Source organism: Mustela nivalis (assembly GCF_964662115.1).
Source record: "Mustela nivalis genome assembly, chromosome: 7".
Classification (NCBI taxonomy): domain Eukaryota; kingdom Metazoa; phylum Chordata; class Mammalia; order Carnivora; family Mustelidae; genus Mustela; species Mustela nivalis.
Genome location: NC_139026.1, coordinates 65,438,280 through 65,463,217, shown reverse-complemented (window position 1 = coordinate 65,463,217; position 24,938 = coordinate 65,438,280). Strand labels below are relative to the sequence as shown.

The 24,938-nt window shown below is 39.9% G+C and overlaps 1 protein-coding gene across 4 annotated transcripts; it reads right to left on the bottom strand.

Annotated features, from left to right (window-relative positions):
- Positions 1-9,305: 9,305 nt before the first annotated feature.
- PTHLH (parathyroid hormone like hormone) lies at positions 9,306-22,260 on the bottom strand. 4 transcript variants are annotated; one of them, XM_082739679.1, is made up of 5 exons: positions 22,073-22,260; positions 20,893-21,151; positions 20,222-20,344; positions 14,152-14,574; positions 9,306-9,786 (listed from the first exon to the last, which is right to left on the bottom strand). In XM_082739679.1, exons 3-5 carry the CDS (start codon positions 20,320-20,322, stop codon positions 9,777-9,779), a joined length of 534 nt encoding a protein of 177 aa, XP_082595805.1. In that variant the 5' UTR covers positions 20,323-20,344; positions 20,893-21,151; positions 22,073-22,260; the 3' UTR covers positions 9,306-9,776. The 4 variants fall into 4 exon arrangements, with proteins under 4 accessions (XP_082595805.1, XP_082595806.1, XP_082595807.1 ...); XM_082739680.1 differs by lacking the exon at positions 22,073-22,260 and adding an exon at positions 21,840-22,019; XM_082739681.1 differs by lacking the exon at positions 22,073-22,260 and adding an exon at positions 20,541-20,569 and having other exon boundaries at positions 20,893-21,376.
- Positions 22,261-24,938: the final 2,678 nt, after the last annotated feature.

Genomic DNA, 24,938 nt, shown 5'->3' with positions numbered 1-24,938 from the left:
CTGAGGTATGTTCCCTCTAAACACACTTTGCCAGGAGTTTTTAATCATGAAGTTAAGCATTATTTTTGAGTATATCTGGGTATTTCTGGATGAGATTTACGTTTGAAACTCTCTTTCTCTCCATATCTCTCTCTCTCTCTTTCTCTCTCTCTCTCTCTCTCTATATATATATACACACACACATATATGTCTGTATAATCTATATATAATCTATATAAATCTATGGCCTCTCTCTATATAATATATATAAATCTATGACATAAATCTATATATACTTATAAATCAACTAATCTATTATGAAGGAGGTAAGAATATTTAAGAAGAGAAAAAAAGGCCCTAAAAGAAAGAGAGAAATTGATTGATATACTATAGGAAATGGAGTCACAGGATTATGGAGGCTAAATCCAAAATTTTCAGTTGGCAAGCTTGAGACCTAAAAGAACTGAGGTTGTAAGTTCCAATCTGACATCAAAGGCCTACATATATTCCATGGGTTTTATTTCTCTAGAGAACTCTTAACTAATATAGGCACCCCATATTACTGGGCTGGGGAGGGAGGTGGACAATGCTTGAAGATGTAGTAGTCTGTCTGGGATGATAGAAAAAAACTATAAACTCACGTGTCAATTGCCAGAGGAAGTTATTGCAGCCTTGGAAGCTGTGTGGTAGCAAGAAGTCCCAGAAGAGACTGCCTTCTCCTTTAAACTTGACTTAATATAAATGAAAAGTGTGTTACTCCTTTATCTCATTATCTCATTTATCTGTTATCTTTTTTTTTAAAGAGTTTATTTATTTATTTGACAGGAGAGACACAGAAAGAGAGAGAGAACACAAGCAGGTGAGTGGGAGAGGGAGAAGCAGGCCTTCTGCTGAGCAGCGAGCCCAAAGAGGGGCTTGATCCCCGGACTCTGGGATCATGACCTGAGCAGAAGGCAGATGCTTAATGACTGAGCCACCCAGGTGCCCCATATCTCTGTTATCTTAAAATGATCTTAGCCGCTCAAATAAGTTTAGCTGCTCACAAACATTTTCTGAAGTGGAAGGATTGTTGTTGGAGAAGAAGAGAAATTCAGGAAAAGTCAGAAGTCAGGCTTTCTTTTTAGAACCTTTTAGATCCAAGTGACAGAATCTAACCAAACTAGTTTAAGAAAAAGGAGGTTGTTCCTCCTTGCCTGCCCCTTGCGATATAGCTAAAACTTTTAGGAGTGGGTGGATCCAAGGCACAAACCATGGTTTCATGGTTATCTTTTTTCATCTCTTTTCTCTGCTTTTCTTTATAAGTTGGCTTCTTTCCCTTTCTATACTAGTTTCCTTCACACAGTTGGGGCGATGATAAATACAAGAAAAATGTAGACATTTTTCTTACAACCTAAGAGTGAAAAGAAAGCCGCAACATTATTACCATAATGCCCAACTAAAATGTCCAGGGAGAACTCTGATTGGTCACTTTTGATCATGTGCCCATCCCTAAACCAATCACTATGGTCAGGGATAGTGGAGTTCTCTGTTTTACGAAGTTTGGGTCATTTGCCCACTCTGTGGACTGGAAGGTTGTGTTAACCTTCCTGTCTTCCCAAAACGATGGACTAAAGAAAGGGTGGACACCTTACATGGAAGATACTGTATTACCAGTTGATTTTAAGAATCGTAAGTCTAATGTTTATAAAAGAACATATGTTAAAGATTTACTCTATGCACTAATTAATGAGGGGACTGATGGATGTTATAACGTGTTCAAAAAAGATCGAAATGAATATGCAAATGGAGGCAAAACTTTTTTCCAAGTGTGGGGAAAGAAGTCAGTACATCCTCTACTAGACAGGACAAAATTGTAGACAAGAATTATTTTACATTGCTGTCGGTTACCTACAGTTCACGGCGTTATAAAATACTTTCCCCAGAATCAGAATCTGATAACCTACAGGAGTTTCCTCTAGAATCTAGTTGCATAGTTTTCAACTGGAAACACAAATATTTTCCCTACACTGGGAAGACAAACAACATGTGTTCCTGAAACAAGGGATGTAGTATTTGAAGGAGAAATATTTCTCCTAATACCAGGTGGTACCAGCAGAAAGTTAGGTAAAACTAGGATTGCAATAAGTAATCTATTGGTTCTTTGAAATAGTGTGCCTCAGTTGTCTCCGTGTCTTGTGTTCCTAACACATGAGATGTTTATTAAGTGTGTGCAGTGAGTGTTAAATAGGGCACCTGTTATGTGGACTTCCTCTTGAATAATAGGAAAGTATCCCTACCTTTATGTAACCTAGACCCTTTCTGGAGCTCTTAGTTCTTGACTAGCAGAAAAGCCCTGTAATTTTTATTACTACAAAGTTCTTTGCATTTACTTAAAACATTAGAAATTTTAGTTTGCATTATGGATTACTCAAAGTAGACTTATTCTATGGCGATATTGTTTCTGTGATGGTTGGCTACATTAGCACTAAACAAGCACGAGGAGTTATTATTATTGTTACCATTTAACTAACATAAAAGGTGATAGAAACTGTCTGGAATTTGCATTGAGGTACAGTCTATGTCAAATACAAGAAATGCAACTTCCACCTCCAGTGAATAGGGATATTTCCAGATGACCCAGTCACTTTCAACCAAGATACGTATTTACTGGCCAGTTGGCTGCTGCTAGGCCAATTCTCAAAGAAAGACATAAGCTCAGTAGGAAATAATGGCCAAATAGCTACATCTATATCTGTATCTCTGTCTATAGTATAACAAAAGGTAAAACAGTTGTAGATTCAGCATGGCATCCAAAGAGAGTAAGTATATGAACTGCAAGCCCAACAAACCAATCAGTTTAACATAGTCTGCTGGACATTTACTTTTCAAGCTAATCACCTCTTAATTGTGAAACTATTGGAGAAGGTGATATAAGGACAGCATCAGACAACCAGGATAATAGTCCTCCCCAGAAGAAGATAGAATTGGATCTGCCTTTAGGTTAGAGTAGCCTTCATTGCTTGGGCATACGAATCTATGTGATTCTTGGAAAAGAATCTCCTTGTCTCCTTGGGACAAGGAGAACCGTTATGAGAACGATAGCCCATTGGAGCAACATGGTCAAACAGTCTAACATAGTAATAGGTAAAGATATCATCTCCCCTGTTCAGTGCATCAGTAAAGTATGTGCAGCCATTACCCTAAAACTTGTGTATTCTTTTGGGCAATAACATGTATATTTAATTGCATATCTCTTTAAAAGACTAATTTAGTACTAAATGAATGAGAGCTTTGAGCAAGCAGGATTCTTCACAATTAGACTCAGAGCTATGAAAATGGAAGAATATGTAATTGATGAGAAAAGGTAGGCAGTTTCAGACTGAGGGAAGTGGGAGAATTCAAGAGGTTGCAGCAGCCAATGCTTTCAAAACCAAGTCAAGCCAGCACCTTCAGGAGCTGGTATGTTATCTTCACCTTTGCCCCAGCTGGTTTCCAAATCAAAAGAGGCAGACCTTCCAGTCCGGCCCTGTTTGTTCTCTCCACAGCGCCCTCCTGTGACGAAGGCATTCTTCTTTCCTAAATCAAGTTGATCTCAATGGAAACATTTTCTTGTTCTCTTTCTGTGTAATTTCAAAATAAATAAATCACTAACCAAAAGCCAGTTTAGAGATGAAAGCCCACTGAAAAGAAACCATGAGGGCACCCTCATTGTTTGCCCTGTGTGGGCAGTGGATAGAGGAGCATGCAGAGCCTGGCCCACTCCTCTGTTGGCCAGGGAAATAATTAACTGCTGAGATTATTTCTGCCTGTGAAATGAAGGAGGGGAACCGCTCTGTGATGTGCCAAGTGTTCCCATAGAAAATCAGCATTCTCTAGGGAAGTAGGGGGAGGGAGAGGGAGGCTTGGAAAAACTGAATATTGGAGTCTTGGAGCAGGTTGAGAGGTAGCAGGAGGGGAAAGATTTCATCTCTGAGGTGGTCCCATTTTAAATATGTTTTAGCCTTCTTACAGAAAGTGGTTCTCTGTATACGTTTACACACCCGCCTGCCAGCCAGCGCTCCCTCACCCTCCTCTGCCTCCCTCCTTTTAAAGCAACAGCTGCTCATTCATGGGACTATGCAAACACCTGGGCTTCTTGGCTGCAGGCATATGCCTGTGTGTGTGTGGGTGTGTGTGTGTGTGTTTGATTGAGAGAAAGAGGGCACACTTAAAAATGAGTTTTGTGGAATATAGGTAATAGTCAGCTTTACAAGATGCCACGAAGGACAGAAGCTGGTAAAATGATACCCTCAGAGGAGGCAGAGAAGGGAACAAAATAGGATTGTGTCAGACCTGTGATTTAACTGAACTCACTGAAAGTAAGACAGACATAGTTTTGTCTAAAAGAAGTTGATTCTGAAGCAAGCTTTACTGCAAAATTTGTATCTGGCCCATGGAGTACAGACTTGGGAGGGCAGGTGAGGCGTGCTTGGAGTCCTGTTTGCTATGTGAGCTGCTGGGTGATCTTGGGTAAGACTTCTAATGCAAAGCTGTCTCATCTGTAAAATGGAGACATAGTATCAGGGATGCTTGGAAGGATTAAATAAGAGAGTGTCAGTTTGATAGTGCAAGCTCATAAAAGAACAATATGAACTCTGTTATATATTGGCTTGGTGTTAGGCTAATTTATTCTTTCTACCATTCTGGTTGGTATAATGGCATAAAATGTTGTTATGGAATAAAATTGCCAATTCTTGAGGAACAGGGCAATTAGAATCTCTTACTGTATCATCTGAAGAGAAACACATCCTCCTTAAGAAAACATTCCTGCTTTCTAGTTTCTTTTACCTGTAGGTATCTATGATGCAACTCTGCAGTATATTGTTTTGTAGTATGCATTGATTCAAGGGTCCTACTAAAACTCATGATAAATGAAAAAAAGAGTAATGTGAATATAGAATTACTAGATCCAATATGGTATGGTTTATTATTGTTTTGCATATACTTTGTAGAACATGAGACTCAATGTAGCCACTTCCCATCAGTCTTTCAATGGCGACCCAGGAAGCTGTAACCACAATTACCTTGCTCTAATGGAAGATGGATGAACGATCTTTCAGACCCCAAAGCAATGCAGGTTTGGCAAGAAGTAGGAGTCACCATTAACAATCCAGTTTTTCAGATGTGACACATTTTATATTTCAATTTTTAAATGTCTTCCAGGTTGTAGGAAAATGTAATGACATTTTCTGGAAGACATTTTGAAGTTTAACTAAAATGCAGTTTTGAAACATATATATCCCTTGGGCTTTGCAGTTGTAAATATGAGCATATCAGGAACTTACACAGAGATGTGAATGTTCTCATCCTGATGTTGGGTAGCTCTGGTTGGGAACTGTGTACATTAATCTTTTGACAAAATAGCAGTGTGCCTCTTTTGCACAACTGGGCCCTGTGGGTAACTTCTGTGCGGTGTATTCATAGGAAGAAAACCTGATATTTTAAATTCTCCTCCCTTCCTCTGGGAGGTCGCTGTGTACTCAACAAAAAACCCTTGCTTCTTGTACTTACAGAGCTGAAAAAATTCATATTAAACCAGAGGCTGAAAAACAAAGGCACTCTGGTGAACAGTTGACAACTTAGAGCAGTTATTCTCCAAGCTTCTTGTTACTGGAATAAGAAAATGGCATGACCTGGGAATCTGAAATACTCAAAACGCTGATCCATCTCCTACCTCTGGCAAACATTTTCCTCAGCCCTGCTTTTCAGTTGATTCATTCGGAAGCTGAAAGAACTTTTAAATTTTGTTCAAAGATTATTTATTGAACACCCGCTATGTACTAATCCTATTATTTGGTATTGGGTAGTATGTGTTGAATGATAAGGTTCCTGTCCTTAAGAAGTCCACAAAGTAATTAGGGAAGTAACATTGGCAACTTGGAAGGAATAGCATTTCTCTTTAGGAGTTAACCCCAGGACCTGTGATATGTAATTCATTGAAGTAATACCTTTAGTCTTTGGAATCTTTGTAGCTACCAGTGTTTAATACCTCCCCTGGCATGTTCAGTCCTTGGACTAGCTTACCAGTAGCAGGATTTTGCTAACTATATAGTAGACTCTTTAGTAATAGTCTTGTTCTTAATACCTGCTGGGTTATTAAATAAAGGGAAGTGGCAAACATTTGTGATTGGAATGTCTCTGACCCTTTGTTTGAGGAAGGGATGGTGGCTCTGCTGGGAACACTTAGAACTCTCAATAAAAGTGCATACTATTTACAGAAGATGAATCCTCTCAGCTTCAACACATTATTTCTGCCCAGAGCTGATTGTATTTTTCTGTGGACTTTGTGGTCAAAGGTAAAAATAACAAACTGTATCTTACAGTTTGAGAATTAAGCTCTAGAACTAAACTCAAGATTATCCTAAAGGTAACACCCTGTGATGGTGCACATATTTTCTCATTTCTTATAAAAGGCATTAACTTGTGTTCTTGAACCACTAATGAGCATCTATTAAACCATATTTCAGTATTTAAGAATGGACTATAAGATACAATTGAAGTTCTACTTGACTTTGTTCTTGTTGGGTCCATTAGTATATGACTTGAAGGAACTTTTTGAATTTTAAGAAGCTTAACTCCCTTTGTTCTTGCTTGGTAAATACAGAAAAATTCTCAATGCTTTAAATATTTAAATTTAATAAAATTTAGTATTATATTAGTTATTAATATATTTTAGAAATATATTAAAAATAAAATAAATTTAATGAATTTAAATAAAAAGGCTTTAAGTGCTTGATTTGCTCAACTGATACTCAGAATAAGTAATAGAAAATTAAAACCAAATTTATAACCATCGAAATGTATGATTATGCTGTCTCCGAAGGTGTCAGTTTCACCATTATTTCTAGAATTGATGCTACCTGCATTCCAAACTAATTTTTGTAACAAGGAAGGGAGATGCCAGTATTCACTTTTAATTTTTCAGGACCAGTAGCACCTGGGTGGCTCAGTTGGTTAAGCATCGGGCTCTTAGTCCCAGCAAAGGTCTTGATCCCAAGTTGGGATCCTAACTTAACATAGCCCTGAATATATTCATTGTGTTGTAGGCACAAACCTTTAGAATGTACCTGTTTTACAATAATGGCTAAGGAAATACAGAGGAAAGGAATAGGGGCTTCACACTTAACTATCATTTCTTGTCTTTTGCTTGGAGTTGGACTCCCCAATATCCATGACTATATCTTAGATGTCTAATTAAGTATCAGATTTCTGTTTGAATGAAATTGGAGGAAGTTAATAGTGAATTAGTGGATTAGGTTTTCTTAATTCTAGAAAACTTAGTCCAGCTTACCCTTATTTAAATTGTGATTGCTTTATAAACATTACTTATCTCAAGGCTGAACAATATTCATTTAGACTATAATTTTCTAAGAGTTTATTTATATTTAAACACTTATCTTAAATTATATATTTCAGTTTTTCCTTCATAGAAAATGACAATGTCATAAAAAAAATCACCATTTGTTCTTAAAAGGCTTTTTTGCTTCCTTCATCTTCCCACTCCATGCCTTATCCTATGATTTTAGTCTTTACCACTGCTAGAAGACCTTTGTATGACTCTAAAGACACTAATTGTATTAGTAATGCTTTGGTGAGACTTGCTAACCATAAATTTCCATGTGCCCTCTTCCTCTTTTTCTTTTAAGGGATGGGCTATTTGTGAGGGAAACCTTAAAGATGACCTGAATCTGATACTTCCTTGCCTTAATGTTCAAGTAGTTACCAAGGCAGTATTAAAAAACATATTTTTCATGGGAACAACTCAGATGGATTTGGTGCAATCTTAAGATTTAGAGTTTTAGATGGAGTTTTATAAAATGTGGTCATATCTGTTGTTATAGCACTCCAAACTAGGTGCCTTATACAGGCTTAATGTATTGGCCTTCAATATTTGAATGCTAAAAACTGTATCCAACAAATTCATATATGAAACTAAGCACAAATTCTAGAATTTGCTTATTAACATAGGTTTGCATTTCTTACCAAAAAAATACAAAGATGGGTCCTGTTTTGAAGGCTATGGGGCTCAAATGAAAGCATGAATAAATTCAGTCTGAATATTTGAATATCTCAGAAACATTATTCTAATCACATAGAGCTCAGACCAATCTCTCCCTTTGTGTGTATTTCCTTTTTAAAATGTTCATAGAATTTTGGATCATGTATCCAGCATTTAGTTGTTTCTTATAAATGTATGTATAATCTACTGACTAGGATGAGAGAGTCTCGGGGGCAGTTACGGTATTTTACTTCTTGTGCATCTTCCAAACATCTAATAGATATCTAACAGGATTGGGAGCATAAACAGAATACTTCCTAAATATGGGCTTGCTTGATTCACAGACTTTCTGTCTTGTTGTATTGTTTTACTGATGGGTGGGTCCTGAGCTGTGGACAGTTAAAGAAAAAATTCTGTAGAAGAAAGTCTGTTTTCATCTGAACACAGAGGTAGGAACAAATAGGATGATAGTCATAGTGGAAAGGTGATTACATATGGCATCACACCATTCTATTTAGCAACCCAAGTCCCTGGAACCCTGAGTGATACAACAGGAAAGCAGTCTTCTTCAGGGAAGGTTTTTTGTTTGTTTGTTTGTTTTTTAAGATTTTATTTACTTATTTGACAGAGAGAAACACAGCTAGAGAGGGAATACAAGCAGGGGGAGTGCCAGAGGGAAAAGCAGGCTTCCCACTGAGCAAGGAGCCCGGTATGGGGCTCGATTCCAGGAGCTGGGATCATGACCTGAGCCGAAGGCAGAAGCTTAACCCACTGAGCCACCCAGGTGCCCCAGGGAAGGTTTTTTTTGAGCTGATATATATTTCCCACTCTATCCCTTTCCCTGGTAAAATTCTCAATAGCTCTTTTATGCTTCTTGCTGTTACCAGTAAGAGCAAGATCTTTCAAAATTAAACTTTACATTGGTGAAAATTACCCCTGGCCTTAAGGTTCCTGATCTGCCTTTCTCCATTTTCTCAGATCTGGCTAACTCTCTGGACTGAGTTTCTTGAATCTTTTCTCCTGACTTCTCTGCCCTTTTTCTGCTCTCTTCCTTCTTTACTTCAAATTAGACATACTTCATAAAAGGATGTCTAAGTAGTTCAGCCATTCTATTGAATTGAACTTCACTATTGGACAAAATACATTTTAAGTGGTTTTTAACTAAAAGCTAATATGAAAATGTTGGAATATATACCAATATAAACATATTATACTTACGGCTATATTCAAATATAGTTAAAAATATTACATCATGTTCCTTCTAGTAGAAATTTTAAACGGTATACATAATTCACCTTCTGAGTCATGATGTAATTTAGATTATATTTTATTAGACATTCTTTACAAATTTAAAATACTGCTATTTTTACATGCACAAAGGAAAATCAGTTTGGATAATTATATTTAGGCATTATTAAAATCAACCACAAAATAGAGACACTTTATTGTGTCATTTATCAACATACTTGATATGTATATCTAAAGTGCATTATGTTACAAAAAATAGAGAAATTCAGCAGCACCAAGATACATTTACAAAATAAATACATCAGTTGACAAAATAAATTATGGTAAATGTGATAATAATAATTGGATTAGCCTTGGCAAAAAAAAAAAATATTCACAATGACCAATGTGCAGTTTCATAGAGCAATGGGGAAGACAGTTTTATTCCAATGCATTTACAGTATTTACAGACAATAAATATTTCTAATACTTTCCATATGTTCACTATTACAGAATCCTGTAATACGTCCTCTGAAGGTCTTTGCTAAAAATTTCAATGCCTCCTGAAAAGAGAAGGAAGGGAGAGAAGAGGAAAAAGAAAATAGGTTAATTCTCCTTAACAAGTGAAAAGGCATAAAAAATAAAGGAATACAGAATTACAATGGAAAAGATTCCAGGGATTTCTTGTAAATATTCCCAGTAGGTGGTATCAGTGGGATCTGCCTGACTCTCCAGAACCTTTGCTGCGGGTAGGGTCTTCAGCATGATCTAATGATCAGTGTAGTACAAGAAGAGCAAAGGCTTGGTTTCTAATTCTATATAATGTCTGAAAAAGGAGACCCTGGGGGAATTTTCTAAAGCTGCCAACTGGCAAGTCTGGGAAGAGAAGGCACACATTTGAGAGTGGAAATAAGACTAGGTTGTGCAAGCCATCATCAAGTACACCTTGCTAAAAGCTTATTCCCCAGAGATGCCTGACATGGGTGATCCAAAGGTTGCTTATTCTGTTCAGGTTTCCATTTGGCCAATCTCTCACTAAGATAATGGCTGTTAGGAGAGTAGAGTGTGTGATTTGGAGTAAATGTTGGAAGGATGTGTAATTGAGCAGTATGTTTGATTGGTTATTTGATGATATCAGTCATTGCTTTAGCTGTCCTTAAACACTAATGAATGAAATTATTTTTGGGTTTTAGCTTCTGAAGTCAAAACTAAGAATTATTTGTCTCTCACTCTGCTGGTTTTTGGAATTGATCTGGAATTAGAAATTGGGAAAACCCATATTAAATTAGAGAAAAAGAATCAATTAACTTAAAAGTATAAAATAGCAGTTTTTCACTGTTTATTACACAGAATAAATTACCACCTGAGATTCACATCTCTTCCAACCCTTTCTACAACATTGTAGTGACAGTATTTTAAGATGGGCTGGCAGCATTTTTTCTGCTTTTCTCTCTCCCTTTCTCTTCTTTTGTGTGTCTATTTCAGTGGTGTCTAAAAGAAGCACCTATGGAATGGAACTCAACTGGCTGTGCCATTGCATTAATAGCCAGAGTGTGGGCAGAGTTTTACATGGCAGACCCATATGGTGGTGAAAACCACGGAAGAGCCAACTTTTGACAAGTTAGGAACTTCACATGCAGCTTGAAGAAAGATAAGCAAGTTGAACATTTAGGATGCTTTCTTGTCTTAAGAAATTAACATCTTCACTAATCATTTTAATTAGAATGGCAAAATAGCTCCTAACTGCAGAGAAAATAATTTAAGATTAACATTTTTAATGGTGGATGGATGTATGTTATGAAGAAAACATAAAAGGTGACTGTAAAATTCAATAATTTGTGTGCTATATCAATTTTAAAATGTTTTCATGTTGAATAGTATGTAGTGAATTGAACTTAAGGATAATGCAAACAAAGAGGGAATGATGAGTATTTTGAACAATTATTTCCTCAGAAGGAAGGAAAGAAAAAAGAAATAAAGGACCAAGGAAAAGATCTTTTAATTATATTTCCCCTTGTCCAGCCAGTTTGCTTGTTATAATGGCACGTTTTAGAATAGCCAAGTAAAACATATAACATGGCCTGAAAGTATGTGTGTGTGTGTGTGTGTGTGTGTGTGTGTGTGTGTTTGTGCATGTGTGTGACAACACTTTAGAGTCTCTTTTGAATATTGAAAACTTTTGTATTATTTCTAAGTCAATATTTACCGAGGCAAAATATATGTTCTCAATTAAATGAGTCCTACCGTATCTGGACATCACATTTACAACATCAAAAATTCCAAAATGTGGGGCGCCTGGGTGGCTCAGTGGGTTAAGCCGCTGCCTTCGGCTCAGGTCATGATCTCAGGGTCCTGGGATCGAGTCCCACATCGGGCTCTCTGTTCGGCAGGGAGCCTGCTTCCCTCTCTCTCTCTCTCTGCCTGCCTCTCCATCTACTTCTGATCTCTCTCTATCAAATAAATAAATAAAATCTTAAAAAAAAAAATTCCAAAATGTGATTTCCAACATTTGAACTATATACTTCCAATAGGTTCATGTGAGAGGAGCCAGACAGTTTTAGCTCAGTAGTTTCTCTTAAGAAATACTACATATATTTTACTACAATTCGTGCTTGCCATATCATCAGATTACTAGATAATTATGCAAAGAGACTAAAGAGAGGACACTAATAAAAGGTTGGTTGCTTACAAAACTGTAAACTAGTTACTCTGAAAAGATTCTGTTTGGATTAGAACACTTGCATGGCCCCATCGAGTCTCATCAGTACACTCTTGAATCTCCCTGATCTTCCCTGCACCTCTGCTGGGTTGTACTGGGAGAGGGCCAACATCCGGCTGCCAGACAAACAGTGCTTTCCATGAACATCCCTCACAACCAGGGAACAGAAAGGAGAAAGCAGAAACATTCTATTTCTTTTAGTCCTAGGTCTGGATTTGATTAGGCCACTGCCTAATTTTTACTAGATCTCCCTTAACATAGGGGTAGCTTTGGGCATAAGAATTGATGAGTGCTGAATTTCATTAAATTCCCAGATACTTCAGAGCATTGCAAATCCTAAATAAATGAAATCCATAAAAAAGTATACTTTCGTTTTCAGAATTCTAATAAATGTATGTACACACACACACACACACACACACACACAGAGTACAACAATGGATAAAAATGGGTTTTGGCAATAAAGTTCTTGCATTAGTTATAAATATGTAGTTAGGATCCTTTCTTAAAATACATTGAATATGTGCTCTTGGCCAAGATTTACAGGGTTTGTTACCCATTATAGATCCATTAGATACTTCCAGAATAGGTCATTCACTCTGCTAAAAGTTTCTCTAGTGTCATTACTCCTTAATTACTGGAGTGGAAATATTCATCCAATATAATTATCATTTTATAAGCTATTTAATGATGAGTTTTATCAACTAACTCAAAGAGAGAAGTGATGCTAAGTAGGTCCGTACTCCCCCTTGAAACATCACCCTGTAATTTTATCTCTACTGGTCAGTGGAAAGCCTGGAGAGGTAACAAGGGATTGTAATTAATGAGATCATTAGCTGCATATGACACGTCCTTGTGTGGTTTCCTCTTTCTTTCAAACCCCACAGAAGAGCTAAACTGAAAAGTAAAAAACAGAAAAGATTGTGTTGGTGGAAATGTCTGAATAAAGAGGCAGCACAGTGCTGGACCAAATATCCAGAGATGGGGAAACAAATCCAGTTCTGAGGACTACCTATCCCAGCTCCCAGGGCTGTTCAGGTCCTTTAGTCATGGAGTACCTTGGTTTTCTGGTTTATAAAATGAGGTTAATATTTGCTGCTTTTTCGCCTCATGCAGACACACATATCCAGATAGATAGAACAATCATTATTAGATCTAAAAGTACCCAAACAACAAGTTACACGTTATTGTTTACTATGACAAGCATTTAGCCCATGTCATCTTGTTTAATCTTTGCCCAGCTCTATGAGGTTGTTACAGTTATTATCTTCACTTCACGGAAAAGGAAAGTGAGTCTTAGATAGACTATGTAACTTGCCCAAGGTTGTGAACTTTAATAGGTTCAGATCTATTAAGACTTGAACCTTAAGGTATCTGACCCCAAAGTCAGTGAATGCCATTACCATTTGCATCTGTGAGCCAAGAATGAACAAGCCATGTAAATGTGAAGTCTTGTTATTCCTACTGCAATGCCCTGGAAAATTATTTCAACTTCCCAGTGGATAAATGGATATATGAGAAAAACTTATGTCCTTCCCAAGTCAAAACTTAAAAATTTTCCGAATTCATGACTATTTTTTCATGGGTTGGTAGAAACCAGAGTTAAATTCAATTAAATAAATTGAGAGTGTGTGTTTAAATGTTTAACATTTATTTAAATGAAAAATAAAGTTAAGGTTTAATTAAATATAATTAAATGGAAAATGTGACTGGCTCAGAATTGTCTATGGTAGGGTATTGTTTTGTAGTGTTTGTAGATCATATCAAAGCCTTCTATGTTCACCCCTGAAGTGAAAAAAAAAAAGTTAAGAAATGACAAAATGATCAAGAAAGTTTGCCAAGGTGCGAGAGTAGGGAAATGAATAAACTTCTGCAGCAAATGATGAAGGTGGTCCTGGGTTTCTGAAGACAGACTTAGAAGAGAAGTTCTTTGGTACAGTAGTAAAGGATTGGTGTTGGGGTTGCGATGGTGGAGGAAGAGAAACAGGTTATCCAAGCCCTGTTTGTGCTTAGGTGGTGGGAGGACACTACTTGAGGGCAGATAATATGCTGAACTGTCTTGTTGTGTAAGCTTTTAAACTGTGGAGCAATGGATAGAGGGACAGAAAGGGAGGACATTCAAGATTTGTTCAAGCCATGGTGGGTGAAAGGAAGGGACACCGCACAGCTTAGAGCAGCACCAAAGAGAGGCAGCACAGAAGCCAGTTACCGTAAATTGAGCTCCAGCGATGTCGCAGAGATGTCATATGGGTGGTCCCCTTCTCGCCCACTCACAGCCATGCCAGTGTTTAGCCAGGCAGACCGAGTTCGCCGTTTCTTTTTTTCCTGCTCCTTGCGTTTTCCAGGTTTGCCTTTCTTTTTCTTGCCAGGTGTCTTCAGTGGCTGCTCTTTGTATGTCTCCACCTTGTTGGTTTCCTGAGTTAGGTATCTGCCCTCATCGTCAGACCCAAATCGGACGGGGTGGTTCTTTGTGTTGGGAGCAGGCTTGGAGTTCGGGGATACCTCCGAGGTAGCTCTGATTTCAGCTGTGTGGATTTCTGCGATCAGGTGGTGAAGGAAGAATCGTCGCCGTAAGTCTTGGATAGATTTCCCCTTGTCATGAAGGAGCTGATGTTCAGACACAGCTCTTTTGCTTTAAGAAAAAAAAACAGCAGGGGAGGAAGAAAAGGAGAATATTTTAGTTGTTGGTATAGACCTCAAAGACAAGAGGAAGGGCCTTTGATAACGCAAAGCATACACTGGAAGGGCAGCAAGCTTGTGGATCAGGGAAAGAGCAGAGAGGGAAAGGAAGTGTGGGCAGTTCAGAGTCTGTAGCCCCAAATCCCACTTATGCCGCTCTCTAGGTCTGTGGCTTTGGTGAGAACATGCCCCTCTCCATTTAAAAGGCAGGGGTCAGATTCGGAGATTTCTATGCTCTCTTCTCAACTTAAAACATTATGATTCTGTAATTTTCAGCAATGGACAGAAAAAAAACCGAGCTTCTTTTCATGTTTTTCAGACTTATGTTGGGAAAATAAATCCAGATGTCCTAGCTGTGAAATTAAAAGGAGGCTGAATTTACTTGAGTACTCACCCGAGTGCACAGCCACGTACACACGTGTGCACGCGCACACACACACACACACTAATCCCCTATTAAGAAAATAATAATACTGAATCTCAGAGAACAGCAAGCTTTAAGAAGAAAGGCAAACAGAAGCTTCAGATGAAGTGAGCAGTAGAGGCTGTTTAGGGAACTACCTAACAGACTGAATTTTAATACGAGGAGTAGAGTGCAGGCTACCAAGAGCCTATATTTGAAAGCCAAGTGTCAGAGAGAGAATATGTGTATTTTTCTGTAAAGTAGTGGGTGGTCCCTTTAAAGTGGGTTTCTTTGTGTTTAAATTGAGATCATCCTATTTTTTCTGTGCATCGTTATTTTTTTTAATTTAGAATTTCAGAGGGTATTATCCTTAGTATTAAATTGAGATATTCACTTTTCTACTTGTTCTCTTTGTCTTAAAAAATGTCTCTAGGAGCAAGTATGAAGTGGCTTTTCTGTTTAAACAACACTCTAATGAAGTGTAGTGGAAGAGAATGTAGTGGAAGAGAATCAACTAATTTCCCATCAATCCTCTTAGGTGGCACCCTGACTCTTGTTTAAATGTCCATCCACATATGCTTGTATTATTCTTGTGTATATTATTAACCATATGCAGGGATTGCATACCTGAATCAGTCATATCATGCCTGCTTCAGCTGTGCCTTACTTTACTCCAATTTCTGCCACTCTGTAACTCTTCCAAATGGTTCACTGTCAAGCATCTGAGGGTGTTCACAGGGCTATCTCCCATGTTGTCTTACCTCTCTCTCACACAGTATCTGGGTCCCTTATTTGTTTATATTTAACTCCTCAGAGAAATATGAAAATAAAAATAGCATTAACTTCATTTTATAGATAGGGAAGTTGAGGTTCAGAGAGATTCAATGACCTGCCTTTGTCCACAAAATGAAAACAGAACCAGGGATCCAAAAATCAGGTCCTCTGATTCTGAGACCAAAGACTGCCTTTCAGTGACCTCAGTCCTTTCTTCTGTGGAAGCAGAAGTGTATGTTGAGGAAACAAGAAATGAAGGGCATAGAGTAAAAAGCTTGCAGTGGGAAACATGAGGACAGTGGGCAAATGGATAGCAATTTATCAGTTTACTTGAAGATCAAGCTTACTTCTCCAACAAGGCCATTTTCATCCCCCCCAAAAAAGGGTTTCTAGAGTTTGGATTATCACTGGGGGAAATCGAGAGATGTCACAGTCATATTGTGAATCAAAGTAGAATAAGACATGAAAATACAGGCATTATTTCTCTAGACCTTATACCCAGAATACCAGCTTCCTTTTAGTGTTTTAGTGTGTGGACTGACTTTAAGCCATGCAGCTTGTTCAAAAAAGACATGACTTAATGGAAAGGAATTTAACAGGAGCCTGGTTTAAATGAGGCATGAAGGAGTCTCTCTTCCTTTTTGAAGGTGCCACATGTGACTAGATTAAAATTCACTTACTTTATGGCAATAGTTAGTATTCTGGAAACTTTTAATAATATACAAATTTGAGGTTTTGGTACAAATATATTTATACTCTCTAATAACATTCTTGAAGAATAAGTGGGAATTAATTGCATATTTCATTAGTGTTGCAGCTTCATAAGATGTATCCTTTAGCAAAATGTCCCATTAAAGTTGTTCTTAACCAGTGATCATTTATAGGACCTGGGGCTTTTCTTTCTCAGTTCCTGGAAGATAACCACCCGATCTGTATTCCTCTCCAAATGTATAATACAGTCCCATCCTAGCTTAACTCGAAGCCAAAACTTTTAATGGTTGGTCTGTTCTAATCAGGCCACCACTGCTTATGCCCCCTCTGGCTGGCATATATGCCTGTCATCTTGGCCAGCCTGTCAACTGTGAGTCACAGTGCCTTCTTAACCCAAGCACTGCACTTTCCCAGGATGGTTCTCATGAGAAAAGGAGGGGTCAGTCTATCCTTCTGTTTTATAAAAAGTTTACAAAGATGGCACAAGTCTGTTCAGTTTAAAATAGTGTCTCTCTTGTGAGGTACCAAGCTTCTTTCTGCCTTTAGGGGCAATTGTTAATATAATATTAGAAAACCCAGACTTTCTTAAATGCTAAATCTCACAGATTTTCTTAAATGATAAATCTCAAACACAAGGAACAGCTCAAAGACTTCTGCATTTAAAATATTGTGAAGAATGAATTTCTGATTGGGCAACTGCACTGGAAGATCAGGGATTTAATATTATCTTTATCGTCAACAAGGAGTAAGATGCCTGGAGCATTTTACTTATTTTCAAAACAAGACATGAACTCACACAAGGGTAAATAACTAGCATGTACAAACTAGATATACACAGGTGGGGAGCAATGAACCCAAAGTAAGGAGGCTTTCCACTTAGATAATTCTGAAATATTTATGTGATAAATACGGTCTCAATAATAGTCTATTAATCTATACATCCGCAAACATCCCCTAGCCCAGTGGTTCGCACGGCGTTTGTTACAATCCCAATATGGTATGTTTATGGTCTCCTTTGATTACTGTAAGAACATTTTCAGAAATATGGGAGAAATGCTTAAGATAGGTAACTATAAATTCAGTCAAAACATAGCTCTTCTGCTCTAAAGAAAAATCACTCTCCAGGGAGTTTTCAGGGAAGAAGAGAAAATTGAAGGAGCTATCAAGGAACGCAGGGAGCAAAGGGAGTGATAGGACCGCCTCTTCCAGCACAGAAAGGAGCAGCAGGCTTGTGTTGAGGCTCAGCTATTTACGAAGGAGTCTGGGTTTGAGAACAGTTCTGTGGTACATGCACGAGTCAGGGTTCGGGTGTTAGAGTGAAGATGACTCACCACAAGTCCCTTCCAACCCAAATGACTCAGTCAAAAGTTATGCTTTTCATTAAATGGAATAGACCCAGTCTGGCTCCCAAACAAATCATCCAATTATGTTTTAGGTTCTGAATCTACTGGAATTCCCTCTCTAACTTAAACACAAAGGTTGCTACCTGCCGAAAGTCATGTTCATGGCGACAAGAATGTCTATAGGCCTCACTTTCCAACCTCCAATTTATTCATGCTCTAGCCCCATTAGTTAAAATCTTTTGGACTATCACACTTATAACTGCCTCCTCTGCATGGCTTAGGAAGTGTTATTGTTGTAGTAGTCACCCCCTGCCTCCACCCCTCAAAGTCAGTCCCTAGTTAGAAAAAATATCTAAAGCAATTTCTCTAATACTTGGTGTAAAAAGCAATTGGGGAGTAATATGATTTGATTATATGTTAACATTTCTTTCAAGAAATTAGGTTGATTTAGTGTAATAGTAGAATAATGTTTTGTCTAGCACGCAAAATTTACTGTTACTTGGCAGCAATGCAAAAATAATGACTTGTTTTTTTAAACTCCATTTGGCTGTAATAATTTGATGAAACATCTTCATCTACTGATGATTTCAGCCTTCAGGAAAAACCATGGCTGTAATATGATGATCTATTAGCCATTAACTATAAGAATGTTTTGTGGTAGTTTTATAACCATCTGCTGAGTTTGAGTGTTTAACTACAATATTATATTTCACCCACAAACAAAACTGTAACAGAGTCTCTGGCTGTTAAATAGTTTCTGATGTGTATTTGCAAGGTGCAACAAAGAAAGAGTTAAAAATAGCCTTTAGGACTACTTAGCACTATTTTTATGTCATAACTGTGGATTTAATCATGGTCCATTTACTGTTTCTCAAAAGAGAAAACAGGTATTTCTCAAGCAACTGTAAAGAAAAATCTGGCTCTGTTTCAAGACAGTATTTTTTGGCCAGTATTTAAGCATGCTTTTAAAAATTCACTCTTCATCTATATCTATATCTATATCTACATCTATATCTATATCTATATATGGACTTTAAATAATTTAATACAAGTCTTAAAAAGAGGAAAATGTCTGAAGACAATTTTCAGAAATACATCAGTAAAATGTTGATTTGAAGAATACAATGCAGCTTTATCTTCAGTACAATGTTCTACACAATTTGCCTTAGGAGATTCGTAATAGATTTTCATTTTGGTGCCAAGGTTCAGACATGTCTAAAGTAATTTCATTTAAGGATTTTCTGCTCTAATAATAATAGACCAAGGGCACATATAAAACAGTTGCCTTTTTTGTATACCCTTGGGAATTTACAAGGAAGCACCATGAACTCCATTGTAAATATTGGATATTGCTATTTTTATTGTTAGTGTAAAAGCCCCTTAATTCCTTCTCCAGAGGGAAACTCCTCTCAGTTCTCAATGTTTATGGTTTTCCTATCCTGAACAGAGTCTGCAGCTTAAAGATCACCCAAAGATGGCATTACACACATTAAGGTACTTCTAGGTCCAACAGATTATTAAGATAGTGTTACTCAGCTGTTCTTCCAACTTGCAGTCATACAACATGGTAATATTTCTCTGGTGTGCTTGGATGTATGATTATGTTAAAGTCAAAATTATCCTTAAAAGAACCACCAAATAAGAATGCCAGAATACAAGTTTTCGGTCTACAATACAAACATTTGACTCCAGATTAAAGAACTGTTAGCAATAAGTCCAAGAAAAAACAATTTTCCTCACCTAATATTCATTTTGGAGTTAGGCACGCTAGCGTTTCTGAACTGTATCAATACTAATGTTGGAGTTGTGCCATTGCAAAGTTGTTACTACTTTATTATATAATATGCGTTCATTATGTAATGTGGTTCATTTCATATGCTTAAAATTATGTCATTCATAATAAAGTTTGATGTAAGGCTTCTGCTTTTCACACACAAACTGCCACCCACATTCAGTCTGTAAATCAAACGCACACAGACCTGTGTCCCCTGGCTCCCTCAGCGTCTTCCCAGTTATCCGTCTCCTGTAATCCTCAGCGTTTCAAAACCTTCCCAGGTCCTGGAAGTATAACCTTTTCCTTTCACTACAGACAGATGATCTTTGTCCAGAGGAGATTCTGCGCTCCCTCTTATGGAAACTCATGGAAAATTTGTCTCTTGCCTGTCTCCCCTTGAGGTTCAACCAGTGCTCCCGCCGGGGTTGAAGGCACTGTCTCAGCCCCCGGCAGGTAACCGGCTTTCCCCGCTTTTTAACTCGGGCAAGGAGCATCAGTGACCGCTGTGAGCCCTCGGCAGCGCCCCAGCCTGGCGGCCTCTCCCACTGGCCCTCCCAGCCCTCACCCGGCGCCCCGAGGAGAACGGGGCACTTACAGCCGGCGGCCGAGCTCCTCCACCGAGCGCCCGCAGGAGGGCACCGAGTAGCTCAGCAGGAACACCGCGACGCTCCACTGCTGAACCAGCCTCCGCAGCATCGTATCCTCTCGCTCTCGGGACCTGCAAGAGTGGAAAGGGGCCCGAAGTGTCAGTCCGGAATCTCCATCTCCCGGGACTACCACGCTCCCCGTTTTAGCTGGCTCTCACTTAGCCTCTCTGACACCAAGGGCATCTCCCAAGTTGCAAAGAAAAGAAAGAAAGAAAGAAAGAAAGAAAGAAAGAAAGAAAACTTTCTCTGAAGCCTCTCAGCACTTACTTATTTAGGAATCAGCTACCGCAACTGTGCTTTTTCCAAAACCACACAGGCAAAAAGGGACCAAAAGGAAAACAAAACAAAACAAAAATCAGAGACGTTCCTCTGCAATGATAACCACAATGAAATGCTTTTATATATGCATCAACGATGAGCAGCGTGTTTACACGTCTTCCCTATCAATGTCTAATTAATCTAGCCGGCAGTTCTCCCAGGTTCGTGGAGCAGAGCTAAGCCCTTCCTAAAAAGAGAAGAAAGTTTCCCTCCTCTGAAGTCAGCTTCTTTGCGAACTAGGCCGTCTTGTTCCAGAGCCACTTGTAGAGACCCACATATATATACATAGCTGTCTGTCTACCTCCTCTGGTGGGCTGGTTGCTTCCGGAAAGTTGATTCCACACACCCTGAGAACAAGTTTCAAGTGCGTGTGTCGTCGATCAGGAGGGCCAGGTGGCAACGAGGGCGGGTTAATAGCGGCGCGGAGGGGAGGCGGCGGCCCGAGCGGCAGGGCTGCGGCGGCCCCGCTTCACGGGCGGGGAGGCATGCTGGCCGGGCGGCGCAGGTTGGAGGCGAGTTGAAAGCCTAGCAGAGGAATGTTCACACGCTCCCAGGCAAACCTGCCGGAGAAGTGAGCTAGTCGCAAAGAGGTGGCGCCCTTGGAACGCGCGCGGGGCGAGCAAGGGCGCGGGCGCGCGGGGGGCGGGGGCGGCGACGGGCGGCCCGAGCGGGCCCCGGGCGGCCCGAGTTAGCAGAGGGGAGCTCTGAGCTGGGAGTGTACTGCGAGCGGCTGAGCTCCCCGCGCCTCCGGTTCGGCGGCCCCCGGCGCTGCCCCGAGGTCCCCCGAGCCCCACCCCAGAGCGCCGGTCCCGCGCGCCGTCCCGGGGGCCGGAGGCGTGGGCAGATCTCCCAGTGCCCGCTGGGTCTGACCGGCCCCAGACTGCACGGCGGAGAAGCGCGCTGAGGTCCCCGAGGGCGTGCGGGCGACCCGAAACAGTCACCGCTCCCGGCGCGTCGCGCCAGCCGCGCCCGATTGGACGCGCGGCCGCCGAGGCCGCTGGGGGCGAACCGGCAAGACCGAGGCAGAGGAGTAAGGGGCTGGAGAGCGTGGGCGCCCGGAAACCTCCGCGGGGAGGTCGCGGGAGGGTGGCCCTTAGCTTTAAGAAACACTAAGCCGCCCGGGAGCTTGGGGAGCGACACGGGAATCCTCCTCCGCGGCCCTTTCCGGGGACCCGCTGAGTGGGGAGCATCGCCTAAGGCGGGGGGGGGGGGGAGCGTTCGCTTAGAAGAGTAAAAAAGGTTCCAGACTTCAGGTCGAGATTGCATTTCTTGCTGTCTTAGAATAGTGAGGACATCTGGAGCTGGTCCAAGAAAACCCGCATACGTGATGGAGACCCTCTTTTTAATTGCCGAGGTGGACCGACACTCCTGGGGAGCGCACGCAGCCCCTTCGCCCACCGACTAGAGTCTAATCCACCCTTTCCCGACAACCTACTCTCTCACCCCCACCCCATCCCATCCCCCGCCCAGTCCCCTGTTACATATTCTGGGATGACTCTATCCGTGTCGCTTCAGCCCGCAGATGAAGCGGAACTATCGCTGTACGCGGCTCTGCCTCGGAGAAGCGAAGGGAAAGCAGGGGGTTCTTCCCAAAGTACTGGGCGGGGAAGAAGACTGCTCTGAATTACTGGGCAGTATCATCTAGGAAAGGATTGCAGCGGATGTGAACGCCCGCCCCACGGATTCCTCTATCTTTCTGAAATGAACGCGGGTAATTGGGGACCATTCAAGGGATGTTTGTGTTCTAGACATACAACCCCACTGGTAGATTTCAATGCGCTGTGTGATTTGGAGATGTGAGGTGATTTAGGGAGTCTGACCTTTGATCAAGTCTGGCTTCCTGTCTGATGCACCACGGATTTTACCGAGGGTGGGTGAAATAGCGCCCTCTCCCCCGCTGATCTCGGTTCCCTTTCCCACTCGTTAAGTGCAGATAGCTAGCAGTTAATATTAGCTCCTTAGTTTGGGTGACAGTCACCCCTTCTCACAAGTTTCTTTCTCCCTCATTTGATTACTCTAAACTCCATACTTAAAAAACTTGGCTTCCTCCCACTGGAAAAAAAAATCTGGGAATTTCCACAAGTTCCCTCGTTTAAGAATTTCTAAATGTTGGATCTGTTTGCATTGCATGAAAAGACAAAGTATCAGCACTCAGAAATGTCAATCTTTGAACCTCTGACACTTTCTGATTTATAATAAATTTTTTCCAAAAAGAAGCAGGAGCCTTAAAGCAAGCATTACATCTGAAGGGGGGAAATCTGTAAACAAAACAAAACAAAAATGTAAATCACAAATGATCTATTTAACACTTGCAAGTTGTTTAATATTAAAATGATAATATTTGCTTCCACAATAAAAAGCCCAAAAGTACGTGGCCAAATTTCAAACTACCCAGGCTTTAAAAAGTCAACCCTCTCCCAATAAAAGTTGAAGACATAGGTTGAAAATATCAAATCACTTATACTGTAAATAAATTCATTATTCTCTCAGAATATTATAAATTAGAGGCTGCCATCAATAGGCTACTTTGATTTATGTTGCTTTTTCTACTAATGAAACAAAATGGACCCCCTCCCTTTCTTTTCCCCACACACTTTTCTGGTGTTAATGGCAAAAAATCTAACCAATATTTTTAGAATTTCCTCCCTCCACAAAAAGAGAAAATATGGACACAGGAAAAACAAATAGTCTTTATATACTTGGACTCCTGAAGCTTCCTAATAATGTATTACTTCACCTTTTCCTTGATTTACAGTCTTCTCTGCTCTTCTGGCCAAATGAAGGGAATCTTCTCAGCGGTCTCTTCCAGAAATAATTTTTGTTGATGTTCCTCAGAAAACTAAAATTAAGTCTTAAATGAATTAAAAACTTCCTAAGAAGGCTCTTCTGTTCTCACTAAGGCAATTATTAGAAAGCAGTTATATGTGCTAAGCTGCCCTGTTTATTACCTTGAGTAGAAATTCTCCTCAATATATACTCAGGACCCTGACTTTTAGCCTTTCTGAAAAGGATATTTTCTGACATCATAATCGTTCCCAGTATAAGTGAATAACCTTCAGGATAATGCTGAGAACACATGACTACAAATGAGATGACTTCACACTAGCAGGGTTTGGGTTTTTTTTGGGGCGGGGTGTTGCTTAGGCATGGTGTGAGTGCCAATAGAGGCTGAATGCTTGCTTAGGCCTTGCTATCACTTAAATGCACCTTAGCAAATAGGAGGATCTAAAGGCCTGTCCTTAATCTGAAGTATTTCCATGTGAAGACAGGTTAGCATTGTGAGGTCTACACCTACACGAATGCCTAGCCCATGAGCAAGCTCCAAACTTCCATCTTCCAGTCCCCAATCACAGCATTATATGCCAATTTTAAGAAGAGATTTTCAAAACTTTTAAGTACACTTTTACTCCTAAATTCAAGTTAAAATAACCAATTGATGGATATCTCCAGGGATATCTTCTATTGCAATTAAGTTTAAAACCCTAACATTTATGTTTAGCTTTTTAATCTCTCTTTTTCCTCCTCAGCCCAAACAAACAAACAAACAAACATACAAACCAAAAAGATACCTATAGCTCCTTAAACAATGCAACTGGGCTCAGAAATTCCCTTATAACCAATCAGCATCCCTTATCTTATTACCAATAACATTTGTCAGTCTGTAGCTCCAAGCTATTTTTCTAAAATCCTATGAAACCAAACAACTGAACTCATCCCTTCTGCTAACTTTTTCTTTGTTTACATAGAGAAGTTTGCAAAATTACCTCAAGTAAAATTATTTGATTCTATTAGAATGTGGTCTGAGACTTGAGAGGAGGCCATTGCCAGCTGACATCAAGGTAGCAAAAAAGAGGGTGTAATGCATTTAAATTCCAAGTAGGTTTAGGAAAGGGTGTATGATTATTAGATCTGTTCCTAGTTAGGTGATAAGACCCAAACAGAGGCTATCTTCTCCAGGAATAGGGCTGGCTGCTGACATCTGCAGGAACTGCCTCAGGGAGAAATGCCTAGACATGCAACTGGGCTGATGGATTCTCTTATTGGAAAAGTGGGTTTCACTTGATCCTCACCCTTCCCTATGTTCTGGGCCATGTTCAGCTTTCCCCAAACATGACCAGAAAGTTTAGTAATGAAGCACTTTCCCCCCAAGACCACAAGCCCATGTGAGCTGTGAAGGTCTTTAGGAAATGGAGGTCTCTAGGGGCCAGTTCTCCAAGGTCAGGTACCTTCTAAACGTATGACCTTCATAACTCCTCTGAGGAGTCTTCTGGCTAGGGATAGTGCTCGTGTGTGTGTGTGTGTGTGTGTGTGTGTGTGTGTGTGTGTGTGTTGGGCGAGGGGGTGAGG